Source organism: Coregonus clupeaformis, chromosome 17 (genome assembly GCF_020615455.1).
Source record: "Coregonus clupeaformis isolate EN_2021a chromosome 17, ASM2061545v1, whole genome shotgun sequence".
NCBI classification, from domain to species: domain Eukaryota; kingdom Metazoa; phylum Chordata; class Actinopteri; order Salmoniformes; family Salmonidae; genus Coregonus; species Coregonus clupeaformis.
Window position 1 is genome coordinate 41,783,493 of NC_059208.1, and position 13,986 is coordinate 41,797,478.

General features: G+C 41.0%; 1 protein-coding gene across 2 annotated transcripts in view; it reads left to right on the forward strand.

Moving 5' to 3' along the window:
- The window catches only part of LOC121586421 (chloride channel protein 1-like), a 31,815-nt gene extending 18,727 nt beyond the window's left edge, over positions 1 to 13,088 (forward strand). For both annotated transcript variants that reach the window (XM_045226349.1, XM_045226350.1), the window contains 13 exons: positions 1,152 to 1,236; positions 2,646 to 2,801; positions 3,287 to 3,356; positions 3,776 to 3,886; positions 4,307 to 4,520; positions 4,719 to 4,852; positions 4,950 to 5,134; positions 5,523 to 5,604; positions 5,799 to 5,881; positions 10,580 to 10,627; positions 10,911 to 11,015; positions 11,199 to 11,285; positions 11,517 to 13,088. In XM_045226349.1, the coding sequence (XP_045082284.1) occupies positions 1,152 to 1,236; positions 2,646 to 2,801; positions 3,287 to 3,356; positions 3,776 to 3,886; positions 4,307 to 4,520; positions 4,719 to 4,852; positions 4,950 to 5,134; positions 5,523 to 5,604; positions 5,799 to 5,881; positions 10,580 to 10,627; positions 10,911 to 11,015; positions 11,199 to 11,285; positions 11,517 to 11,969 (1,813 nt within the window). In that variant the 3' untranslated portion in view covers positions 11,970 to 13,088. The remainder of the gene's footprint in view (positions 1 to 1,151; positions 1,237 to 2,645; positions 2,802 to 3,286; positions 3,357 to 3,775; positions 3,887 to 4,306; positions 4,521 to 4,718; positions 4,853 to 4,949; positions 5,135 to 5,522; positions 5,605 to 5,798; positions 5,882 to 10,579; positions 10,628 to 10,910; positions 11,016 to 11,198; positions 11,286 to 11,516) is intronic.
- Positions 13,089 to 13,986: the final 898 nt, after the last annotated feature.

Genomic DNA, 13,986 nt, shown 5'->3' on the forward strand with positions numbered 1-13,986 from the left:
GAGGAGAAGCAGGACATTTTTGAAGAGGGTATTGTGGCATAGGTTGCAGTTATATTGAGAAGGTTATACAGTGCCTTCAGAAAGTATTCACACCCCTTGACTTTTTCTACATTTTGTTGTTTTACATAACGGGATTAAAATGGATTTGTCATTTTTTGTCAAAGATCTACACGAAATACTCTAATGTCAAATTGGAAGAAAAAAACTTTTTTTTTTGTGGAAAATAAAACACTAATATATTTTGATTATATTTTATAATTCTTCAAGCTCTGTCAAGTTGTTTGTTGATTATTGCTAGACAGCCATTTAAAAGTCTTGCCATAGATTTTCAAGCCGATTTAAGTCATAACTGTAAATAGGCCACTTAGGAACATTCAATGTCTTCTTGGTAAGTAAGTAATTGTCCCGCTGAACGGTGGATTTCTCTCCTAGTGTCTGTTGGAAAGTAGTCTGAACCAGGTTTTCCTTTAGGGTTTTGCCTGTGCTTAGCTCTATTCCTTTTCTTTTTATCCTAAAAAAACTAAATTGCCGATGACAAGCATACCCATAACATGATGCAGCCAAAACCATGCTTGAAAATATTAAGAGTGGTACTCAGTGATGTGTTGTGTTGGATTTGCCCCAAACATAATGCTTTGTATTCAGGACAAAAAGTTAATTTCTTTACCATATTTTTTGCAGTATTACTTTAGTGCTTTGTTGCAAACAGGATGTACTGTATGTTCTGGAATATTTGTATTCTGTACAGGCTTCCTTATTTTCACTATGTAATTTAGGTTAGTATTGTGGAGTAACTACAATGCTGTTGATCCATCCTCAGTTTTCTCCTATCACAACTATTTAACGCTGTAACTGGTTTAAAATCACCATTGGCTTTCCTACCTGTCAACTGAGTTAGGAAGGAGGCCTGTATCTTTGTAGTGATTCCAAAGTGTAATTAATAACTTCACCATGCTCAAAGGGATATTCAATATCTGACTTGTTAAGCTAATTTTTACTCCTGAAATTATTTAGGTTTGCCATAACAGAGGTTGAATACACATACAATCCTGGCGTTGCAAGCGCCCTCTGCCAACTGAGCTACAGGGATATAGGGTTGGAACATAGAGTTGAAAGAGAATGGCTGTTTTTAACCCTTATTCTTTCACCAGCCGACTGATTTTCCCTGGTGTTGTGACGTTAGTGATAGCCACCTTGACCTTTCCCCCTGGATTTGGACAATTCATGGCTGGAGAGGTCAGATTTCAAATTAAATTTTGTTTGCCCATTTTTGTGTTATCTGTCACTATGTTAAAATGAATATACTCTGTAGAAGACCCTATTTATCGGGATGTGAAAACACGTAACACTTATGAATACGCATAAATGTTATATAGTGTTACGAAAATTGTTATGCGACTTATTCTATTCCCAATCATGAAAAACATAACTGCAGAGACACATTCATAGGATTATCTAAAGAGTATAACTGTTTACTTAAATGTGTGAATTGTTAGCGCTGTCATTTCAACCCAAAACATTTATGTGATGACGTTAAACTCATTGGATTTGAAAAGGCAGGTAAGGGCATTTCGTATTTTTTTCACCCAACTTTTAACCTAAATCCTGGGAGTCGAAGCAAGTACAGGGAGTGAATTTAATAATAAATGAAACACGAGTAGCGTACAGACATGAAACACAGGAACAGAAGCAATAACGCCTGGGGAATGAACCAAAGGGAGTAACAGATATTGATAGGGGAGGTAATCAGGAAGGTGATGGAGTCCAGGTGAGTCTCATGAGGCGCGTAACGATGGTGACAGGTGTGCGTAATAATGAGCAGACTGGCGACCTCGAACGCCGGAGACAAAATCCAATGACATGGTGGCATTTTTTTTTTTTTTCACATTGAATTCACGTTAGTTGACAACTCAACCAAATGTACATCAAAGCTAGACATCGCACTAACGTCTGTGCACAGTGGCTGGCTACCATTACCAGTATGTTTCTGCTCTCATGAGAATTCCACAAGGAGTTACATTTTACATTTTAGTCATTTAGCAGACGCTCTTATCCAGAGCGACTTCCAATTAGTGAGTGCATACATGGACTGGGTAGAATCTAGATGCTCAATATTAGCTGGATATTAATTGAAGAAGCCTCTTTGCCCAGCCATGCAGAAATAAACCTAGGTTAATCATGTATTTTGAGAATGAATGAGGTGTGTTTAAAGCAGCCAGAAATAACTGTGTGGGTGGCATCTTCACCCTCAAGCTACGATGTTTAGCACCTTTTTAAGATGGGACTTGTGCCCCATTTCTACGGTGCTAAAATGCAGAGGTATTTCGAAAACCGACCATTTTGCTCACATTACAGTATTCGCATTTATTTCAAAACCTCTCTTTTGGCAATATATTGAATAGGCCTATGGGTTGACATATGTGATGCACACAAAGCAAACTTCATCTGCAGTATTTTGAATAAGTTCTGACTACAGTACAGTTGGTTTTGTCAAAATATCACTATATTTATATATTTAAACTATTCATTACACGTTTTAAGTGTTTTTCATTAAAACGTTTTAACAGTGTTTTTCATTAAAACGTTTTAACAGCATTTGCCATTACTTTTTCCTCATCCGTTCCCTTATTTCATGCCACATATAGCTGATGCCCAGAGAATGCATAAACTCACTGTTCGACAACTTCACCTGGACCAAAATCTGGGGTTCCCCCCATCCCCCCGGCCTGGGGCGCTCCTCTGCCTGGCTGCACCCCGACGTCAGCGTCTTCGTCATCCTCCTCCTCTTCTTCATCATGAAGGTAGCGCTCCTCATTCACCTACTCCTTCTTTTTTTCCACACCGTAGCGTTTGTCAGTATAGTCACACATTGCACATAGCGTCACTCAGTACAATGACAGACTCCTGGCTGAGTCACTCATCTAAGTAGAATAAGAATCTCCTATAGAGAAGAACCCTGTAGTGGAGATGTAATCCTTAACACTGCATCAGTATCACACTTTACATAGTTGCCTAGAGATTTCCACTGTGTGTACTAGAGGATAAGAGTGTAATACTGAGTGTTAGCATCAGTATGATTAGCGTTTCCCAATGAGAATAAATTGATTTGTATCTTGTCGCAATGGTATTATAGGATTGGAGAACTGTCATTGAATAGAGCAGTCGGGAATGTAGTCTATTATGTGAAAAATACCTTTAAAGTCAAATAATTCCTCTACACTATTGTGGAAGTACTAAGATGCATTAATTCTGCTCAGTTACTAATTGAATTCCACCCATGTCTCAGTTTTGGATGTCTGCTGTTTCGACGACGATGCCCATCCCTTCTGGAGCCTTCATGCCTGTGTTCATACTCGGTAAACAGAAGCGCAACATTATAGTATGTCATTAGTCTTAATATGAACACAAATTCCATATCAGTTTTAAATATTTAGTCTCATGTAAATTGACATTATTGTTCGGTGGTGAAATAATCTGATAGAGCGTTCCAATGTAGGCCTACAGTACATGACTATGGCATAAAGCATAATGGGTAATCATGAAGTAGAGCATTCTGGGTAGTTTTTAATCAGTGTACCTTCAAGGATGAGATGTCATATATAACCAAAGAGTGAAAAATCATTAGTGAGCCACAGAGGTAGATGAGTGCTTAGGAGAAGGTCAAATGAACATTGAGTGGCGGAGGAGGGGGGAATAAATGTCAGATAGCCAACATAATAGCAACGTAAACATGACATTCCACCTCCCATATCCACCATCATCTCTTTCTTCCCAGGAGCCTCTTTCGGCCGACTGGTGGGGGAGATCATGGCTGCCCTCTTCCCCCACGGGATTCTGTTTGATGGAATCTTGTACCGCATCATCCCAGGAGGGTACGCAGTCATTGGTCAGTCTCCCTTTCCACCTCCTCCTCTCCGTCTCTGTCAGTGCCTGCCCGTCATCACCCTATTGTCCCTTTGGTGTGATAGTAAAATGTCACTGTCTGTTCTCTCTCCTGTCCTCCGCTGTCTCGGTGACCCATAAACCTATACGCTACCATTCATCTTCATCTTCTCTCTCTCGCCCTACACACCCCCTTCCCCTCCTCTTTACCTCTGCTCCTTTTTTCCATCCACCCATCACCCCCCCCCCCCCCCCCCCTTTCATATCTCCATCTCCTGTGGATCATCCATCCCTTCCACCTGAAAATGACTTCTTTCTCCCCTTTTCTCTTTCTTTCTCTCCCTCCCCATCCCTCTCTCCCTTCCTCTCTTCCATTTCTCCCTCTCTCCCCCCTTTCCCTGCTCTTCTCCCGCCTCTCTCCCAGGAGCGGCGGCACTGACCGGGGCGGTGACCCACACGGTGTCCACGGCGGTGATCTGCTTCGAGCTGACGGGCCAGATCTCCCACATCCTGCCCATGATGGTGGCGGTGATCCTGGCCAACATGGTGGCCCAGGGCCTGCAGCCCTCGCTCTACGACTCCATCATCCAGATCAAGAAACTGCCTTACCTCCCTGAGCTGGGCTTTGGACACATCAGGTGTGCAGAGAGAAGCTGCAACCGAGGTGACATGTTGGCTCTGAGGGACCCAGTCGTATTGAGGGTCCCATGCGAAAACAATGAGTTGTTTGAGTCAATATGGCCGCCTCAGCATGCTTGATTCTTCAACATAGACACACCAGAAGTACACAAGTGTTGAGCATGAATGAATGATTGGCATTTCCTTCTGACTTACAGCCAGTATAACATCTTTGTGGAGGACATCATGGTTAGGAAAGTGAAGTTTCTCTCGTTACAGTCCACCTACAGGGAGTTGATACACCTCCTGGACTCCACTTCTCTCAAAACGATACCACTAGTGGATTCAACAGGTAAAATGAATGTATTTTTCGTGAACGTGAGGATACATTTCAGTGTCTTCGAATCATTTCTTGAGTGGTTCATCATGTGACTCTCTCTTCCCTGTAGATTCTATGATCCTATTAGGCTCCATCGAGCGGTCAGAGCTTCACGCTCTCTGTGATTGGTGGCTCTCTGCTGAGAGGCGGATCCTTAGGCAGGAACAGCGTTTACAGGAGCAGAACCAGTATGCCAAAGACAGCTGGGAATCCTTTGCCTTTGTGGATGAAGATGATGAGGAGAGTGGAGATAAGGTTTGTCAGAGAGACCGAGGGTAAATGTTCAAAAGGAGTCAAAAACAAACTCTTAGAAAGTCAATCAAGTCAAAGTTTATTGGTCGTGTACACAGATTTGCAGATGTTATCGCAGGTGCAGCAAAATAGGGTTCTAAAAGGGTTATTCTACAGGGACTAGGTTCTACATGGGTCTACATGCAACTTTTTTAATTCAAGAAGGTTCTTCGGAGGGTTCTAAAACGATTATTTGTTTGGTGACAAGGTTCTACCTGGAACCAAAAAGTGTTCTTCTATAGGGACAAGCTGGAAAACCATTACTGAAGCATCATGTGGCAAGGAACTTATTGTATTATGTCATTATTCAAGCTGTGAATGTGATGATTTACTGTTTTGTTAAATTTCCCAGAGCACCCCAGTTCAGGAAGAGCGAAATGGCCCCCTGCCATCTCCTAAACCGCAGGAGCCCTCGTCCAATCACACAGCTCCTGGTGAGTTGAACCATCTCTGTGGAACAATACTTCTATGGGTGCCTGGCAACAGTCACCTATTATTATACAGCTTATTGCATAATCATATTATTATACAGCTTTGAATTATTTAGTTATCAATCTCAACATCAAGACACCTTTGTAAAATACTTTGACCCTCCTCCATCACATCTTTTATCATCTGTCCTTTTCAGACAAGGGCCCTCTTCAGTCGGTTAGGAGAACTCTACAGAATATCTTCTCCTCCCAAGACAGACAGGCAGAGGGACAGTCACAGGTAGTCTATAACTGTGTGTGTACAGAATGTCTGTGTCTGTTTCTGTGCATGTGACTGTACGGTAGTGCTGAGTGAATAACCAAAATGTTGGTTATTTTTCGGTTTTTAAACAAGTAATTGATCAACTTCAGTTAAATTATTAGAATTTCAGTTAGTTCAGTTTTTTTCTGTGAGCTCAATGCACATTTTCTCTAGAGATAAATCAGATCAAGCCCGAACTGTGCGATGTAGTAGGGAGTTGTAGTTTTCAACAGGCCAATATTCTGGTAATTAACTACAATGACCATAATCCATTGTGCGCCTACTTGTCCGGTCCATGTGGTAGAGATGAGATGATGACTTGGAATTCAATAATAAAGTCATCAAATAAAACAAATGTAATATACACTGATTATACAAAACATTAGGAACACATGCTCTTTCCATGACAGACTGACCAGGTGAATCCAGGTGAAAGCTATGAACCTTTATTGATGTCACCTGTTAAATCCACTTCAATCAGTGTAGATGAAGGGGAGGAGACAGGTTAAAGAAGGATTTTTAAGCATTAAGACAATTGAGACATGGATTGTGTATGTGTGCCATTCAGAGGGTGAATGGGCAAGACAAAATATTTAAGTGCGTTTGAACGGGGTATGGTAGTAGGTGCCAGGTGCAACCAGGGGCGGCCTGTTCAATAGGGCGATATGGGCGACACACTGCCAAACGGGAAAAGGAAGGGATTTTTTTTCTAATCAATTATATCACGGCAACAGTAGTTATCAGTGTTGTAATCTAGACGTCTAATCTGCCACAGTGCCACACTGCCACTAAATGTCCAATCATGCTAAAGTCGTGCTTCAAATGGCCACCCCCCCTTTTGGGGCGATTTCAGTCAGGTTGAAAATCGCCCAGAAGTCTGTCATAGACTCCCATGTAAAATCTATTTTTTTCAAATTTCAGAGCTTTCAATACAATCTCTATGGGTGTCTGAGGGCTTGCACTTACGCGCTTTCGTCATACGTAACGTAACCATGAACGTAACTAAGAAAAGAGCGGGTATGCAACTCGATTGTGTCTTTGAAAGAAGTTCCTTTTTGTCGGCGAACAAATGAAGATAAATTGGCAACGAAACAATTAGGACCTCCCAGACCAAATTTAATAATTCAACAGGTTTCTACTGAAGGCGGAAAGTCCTACACCCGAGGATTTTCCAAAAATTGGTACGAACGAAAAAATAACATTGCCACTCAACTGGATGAGGGATACAGGCTAGCTGTCCGCCGCCACAACGATGAGGTTAGTGTTGATAATCACAAGTTTACTGGAGAACTGAGACCAAGTAGAGACTTTGGACAGGGTGGATATGGTATAATAAAGGCAGTTTATTCAGAGGTAAAGATATCTGGAATCGCGTGCACGGACCCGTTCGTCAAACTCTTAGGGAGCTATACATTAAGCCCCATTACTTACCATATCAGATAAGAGAAATTGCTGCAGCTACATATATTTTACATCCTGGCCCTACATAGTTCACTATTTGCATCACTTACCAAAATATTACATGTGGTCATATATGCTTGGAAAGTGGAGATGCCATAGAACGTCAAAAAAGTAAACATTGCTGGAGACACATTCACGTTTTGGAGAAGACATCGCGTTTGCTAGCAAAGAGATTTGTTGTGGCAAATGAACTTGGGCTGGGAATTGCCAGGAACCTCACGATAAGATATATGCATTGCGAGTCTCATGATTCTATACGTATTGCGATTCGATACTGTGATTTTATTGCGCACCATATGTCTGTTGCAGAGGGATCAGAAAGCCATGAGAACGAGTTTTGATCAGTCATGGAAATAAAAGTGCTGAAAACAAATTGGCTCCCAATGTGAAAAGATTGAGAACAAGCTATGAAGGAACAATAATGGTGTTTTGGTGCAGGTACAGCCAACTAGCGCTAAAATATTGCGATATTGTCAATACAGTATATCGTAAAGTATCACTATGTAACTCGATTTCTTTCACCCCAATCCCTCAAATTAACGGTAAATAACTGAATTGTTTGCCCCACATTTAGCTAAGATGATTAGCTAGCCAGCTAAAATGTTTTATTTAGTTAGCAGTCGCATCTACAATAGTTTACTGTCAATAACATGTCTCCAAAAATGACGTGGTGTCTCCAATTGTGTTGACATTTTACAATTGCGATGCGCATCCATGAGTATCCACTTTCTGTAGCTCAGCTGGTAGAGCACGGCGCTTGTAACGCCAAGGTAGTGGGTTCGATCCCCGGGACCACCCATACACAAAAATGTATGCACGCATGACTGTAAGTCGCTTTGGATAAAAGCGTCTGCTAAATGGCATATTATTATTATTATTATTATTATCTGAAGAGAGCCCCGAAACATTGTGTGCAGACATTTTATGCAATAAATGAAGTAGGTTGAATCTAGTAGTTCTGATCTTCTGATTGGTCCTGATGAGTTGGGCGAGGTCCCCTCCAGGCTACTGTCACTGTTGCATTGGCTCTGAGTCGGGTTCTCTGTCTTCAAATGTTCAGCCTAAGAGAGGGGATTTGTGTGTGTGTGTGTGTGTGTGTGTGTTTAACAGTGATGATGTGTGTGTGTGTGTGTGTGTGTGTGTGTGTGTTTAACAGTGATGATGTGTGTGTTTGTGTGTGTGTGTGTGTGTCCTCAGAGCAAGAACTCGTGAGTTGGAAGAACTGAGAGGCCTATGGCGTGGGTGTTGTCCTTGGCCACCTGCTGACAAGGCTGACAAGATAGGACCTTTTTGTCCATTGTTATTGGATAGGAACAGAACTTATAACCAGCTCCTGACCTAAATAGATCTTAGCACAACATTTTACTCAACATATCATATTCCATATTCACTATAACAAATATATTTACTACGACATTAGCAAGAACCGCCACATCCTCAGCCGGCTAATCCAGTGTGTGAAGTTTTGCGGAGTGTTTGAGTTAGCTTTGCGAGGCAAAGATGAAACTTAGGGCTCCACCAACCCTGGTAAGCCAACACTTTTGAGATCAGTCAATAAATGCTTCTGGTATTGACTTATATGCTGCCCCTGTCTTCATGTTGTTGCTGGACATATCTTTTTTAAAATGTGTGTAGGTCACCTAAATCATCAGAAAAATTGCCCCCCCTGAGAATTTTTTCAGGAGCCGCCACTGGGTGCAACGCTGCTGGATTTTTCACACTCAACAATCTCCTGTGTGTATCAAGAATGGTCCACCACCCAAAGGACATCCAGCCAACATGGCCCAGCATCCCTGTGGAATGCTTCCGACACCTTGTAGAATCCATGCCCCAACGAATTGAGGCTGTTCTGAGGGCAAAAGGGGGTGCAACTCAATATTAGGAAGGTGTTCCTAATGTTTTGTACACTGTGTACACAACTGAAATATTTTATTAAAGTAATGTGAATAAAGTGATAAGCAGTAATGGGCAGTCACTGCCATCATGGGACTTTTATTAATTGTTTTATTATGTGTCGTTACAGCATACAACTCACATAATGCATAGGGCATTTAATGTAAAAAAAAATTATCATCAAAATTGAAAACGTGATAATTTTTTCATAATCGAATCAAAACTGAACCAACCTCAAAAAGCACTAATCGCTCAGCACTACTGTACGCACACCAATGTCTTCCTAACGATCACTAAAGTATTTCTGAAGTCAAAAATTTAGCAGCAAATAAATGACTGGGGTAATGAGCCGTTGAGATGTAGATAGTCTATCCTTGGCAGTTAAATTGAAAACCAGATTTCAAGATGGGAAATATAAATATTTATCCATTATATTTGCATGGGATGATTCTTATTACTGGGCTCTGCTCTTTATGTAAACACACTTCTTTATCTAATTGAGTGTGACAAATGAATTCACAAAAATTGCAAATGGGTATTGCTCCCTAGTCAAACATATTCCCTCTGAGTTCTCTCATATGAAAATCAGCATATGAAATATGGTTATTATTTGCCTGGTATGGCTGGATGGCTTTTCATATTACAAATGTATACTGCAAATATGAAAAACAATGTATGTTAATGATACTATTCAATCTCCCTATTCATTGTTGATCATAATATTTTGCCACTCATCATAGTTTTACTACTGGATAGGCCAGCCTTTGGATTGAATTGTACACCCCAAACTTGTTACTATTTCATTTTGAAAAGCCAAGTCCATAACTATTTTATACTCAAGGATGTGCTTGTAAGTATGGGAATTGAATTGGATTCATACTATTCCTGCTGCACAAAGTACTGTCTATCTCTCTTTTCAGTCTTGATTTGTCAATTTTCCCACACAAGCCCATCGTTGTTGTAGAGTCTTCTACTGGCTAGCACTGCCTTGGGGTTGAATTGTACACCCTAAACTCATTACTATTTCATTCTGAAAAGTTAATATTATGTTTTACACAAACGCCTGGCTTAAAAAACCAACAAGAGTACATCCATGAACATGCAGCCCACACAAAACCTGTTATTCTTGACTCTGTATTCAACCAAATACGGTACATAATTCAATATATTTTGAAGAGACAAATATTAGTAATTGGTTTCAAGAACAGCGACAATCAGCTAGGTTATGGGATGCAGAAAATGTGGGCAACTAAAAATGTGTGCATGACGTTAGTCAGGAAGTGTCTTATCTTACCTCCCGCTATTTTCTCTCTATCTCATCAGGAGCCTTGCGCCAACCCTCCCCTGTCCGATACGATGACACCAGAAGAGGTAACTGATCTCATTCAGGTCCACTTAAGTGCAGTCCCAAGAACTTTACATCCCCTGGTGGCAGACCAAATGATTAGAGTAGGCTGCCTTGTACATTTTCCTACACTTTTGACCTTGTCAAAAGAGTCTGGGCTAATATGTTGAAACCCTTAAGAGGGTTAAAAAGTGTCAACAACCCTAAATCTCTTATGGAGGCAGTTGACGTTGAAGGTTGCATTTTAGAGTGTATTTAGCCAATTACAGTGTTGTGTTTCTTGACCTTGTGTCTTATTGGCTGGTGCAGATCAAAGAATGGGAGGAGGCCGAGATGGACAAGCCAATGGAAATTGATCAGATCCGAATAGATCCCTCCCCTTTCCAGCTGGTGGAGAGGACATCACTACACAAGGTTGGTTGAAGTGCTGCCAATTCATACCAATTTAGAGATACAGTATCTGACATGATGTCTAGACACAACTGAAATACAACCGATAGTAGATTTGCTCAGAACAGAAGCCATAGCAGAATGTTGAACCTAGAGCAGTTAAAAGTGGGGCCTAATTTGACGTCTGACCTTTTCTGCCTGTCCCAGACCCACACTCTTTTTTCATTACTGGGCCTGAGTCATGCCTATGTCACCAGTATCGGAAAACTGGTGGGTGTTGTGGCACTTAAAGAGGTAAGAAAATGACATTTTTTTCTCATTTTCGCTTTCTTTTATCTCTCTCTCTATTTCTACTCTACAGTATTTCATTCTCTTTTGCTTGTGACTGAACCTGACAATTTAGTAAGGGTTGAGTCATATTGCCATATGAGTCTACTTATCATGCTATTTTCATGTAATTCAATGTTGTGTTCTTCTAATGTTTCCCCTCTCTTTCCCTATCCCTACAACCCCATTCTCTCTTAGCTCCAAAAGGCCATCGAGGGCTCTACGCGTAGCGGGGTCCGGCTACGTCCCCCCCTGGCCAGCTTCCGCAACATCAGCCGAAAGTCATCCAAGCCCCAGACAACCTCAGCCCCCACCGCCCCCTCCTCCCCTCTCTCCCCCGCTCCCATCGTCCCCCACGCCCCTGCCCCACCACCACCTCCCCTGACACAGGAGGAGGAAGAGATGGAGGTGTGGATCGAGGGCACGAGGCGGGAGGTGGCGGAGGTGATCAGCAGTAGTAGCAGCAGCGGAACGGGGAGCAACAGTAGCAACAGTAGCCCTTCGCTACCCCACTCCTCGCCCCTCTCCATCCCCCTCACCTCACCCCTCTCCATGCCCCTCACCGCCTTCTCCACCCCCCTCACCGCCCTCCGGCCTGCCACAGAGCAGCAAGTGGAGGAGGAGGAGAGTGATGATGAGGAGCCCATCTAGCCTTATAGACGAGTGATGTTTTTTTATAACGTTTTTTTTTATGGCGTGAACTTCTCTTTTAGTCTTTCGCTATCCCTCCATTTTCTCTCTCTCCCTATCTCGCTGTTCCCTCTCGCTCTGTCTTTCTTCTCTCTGTGAATCCATGAGGATAAATAATCTGGGCTTGATAGTAGTACCTGACTTTTTAAGATGATCATTAGTGTCATTGGTTTTAAACGGGAGACAATGGCTACCAGTGGTGTTTCAAGAGGCCAAACACAACTTCTAATCTCATCCTCACCTAGTGAGGGAGTTCTATGATCACCATGCTGGGTTGATAGATGAGTGTTAAATCAGACTGACGACAGCCAACTCAGATGTAATGATGCTAGAGATTTTTTACTTAATGATGCTATGGCTACAAACGGAACAACCACCATCCATCCCCCTTTGTAATTTTGATTAATCGCTCACTTGATGATAACGCAAAACAAACACATGCTGAATGATTTTACGATGGTGACTTTTCCTACCTACCCCCCAAAAAGCTGGGTCGTGTTCTTTTGGCACTAGATGGAGGAAAATGGACTGAAACAGGAGGGACTACCTCAAACTCGGCCAATAAGAAATGCTCATTTTCATTTTACGTTGCGAAACATTGTAAAATGTTAGTCTTTGCATGCCCTAATGAACATAACCCTGATGTTCTTCTGACACCACTGAGCACAGAAGAAAAAATAAACAGTATGACAGTGTTATATGTGAAAAGTAGTTGAATTATGAATTAACTTCTCTCGCTCTACCACAACTGCTTTTCTCTCTCTCTCTCGCTCTCTCTCCTTCAAACAGTTTCTCAGGTTGCTCCCTATGTCTTTAAACCTGCAGATGTTGGACAGAGGATTCTTTGCTGTCTGTTAAATGAAAAGGATTTCAATTATATTGTGTCAATCCGTTTTTTTATGTTTGAATGTACAGTATGTATGTACAGTGTGCTCGTATGTGTGAGCACACGTGTTTACGTTTATCTGTCTGTGTTTAGTCATGTATTTATTTATTTATCTTTCGTAGAACCAATTTTTCTCAGAATATATAAACGATGACTAATGTAGTTAATAAAGGTTAATAACTTATCTGCCAAATGCTTTGTTGTTGTGATTATTCAATGCATATGGATTTGGAACAAAATAATAACTTGTATATAATGATTAAAGTAAAACTAATACAACTATTATAAAACTATTACTACAAAAGTTAATGCTACTTAATTTATATTAAATGAACATAGGCTTTTTGAATAAACTTTGTACTACGCAACATGCCTGTTCATTTAAAGCAATAGAGGCATTTTTGTCATATTGATGAATTGGTAAACAAATTAGTGCTTCCCAGCTCCACTCCCATACTCCAATCTTTTTCTAACTCTCACTTCTATTATAATCAATGTTAGAGGCAGTAAAACAATGTCCTCCAACAGAACAATTAGTCAGTTATAAAGAGACAGAGAGAGGGTAGTGAAGCCTACAGTAAGACGCCAGTAACGAAACCAGAAAAGCCATATTGTTTACAGGACTAACGCTCCAGATTTCATAGCATTGTGGGCGGAACTAATGGATTCCAAAATTCAATGAATAAATGTTGTGCCCTTTTAATCATTTTCAGCTATGTCAGAATTAATGGGATATTTGAGTTGTCCTTTATCCATGGTGGATGTGAGTGACCCAGTATACTCTCTGAATCCTAAACCAGCTGGCAAGCATACAGAATTGCAATTTTAATTTTAATTAAAGGAAATATAATTGAATTCAGTGAAATTCAAATACCTCTTCTATTCTATATTTGGTACAAAAATACATTGTGTACATAAAACATCAATGAAAATATAATTGGCTATTCTAAGTACTAAGGTTAAAAGAGTACATGAACATTCTTTCCAGAGAAAAGTTATATATATTCTTTGGTATCTTTGGTATTTGTAAAATGTAAATGTAATGTATCTGTAAGTGTGACCTGTCAGATTCAATGAAACTCTCATGTTTTA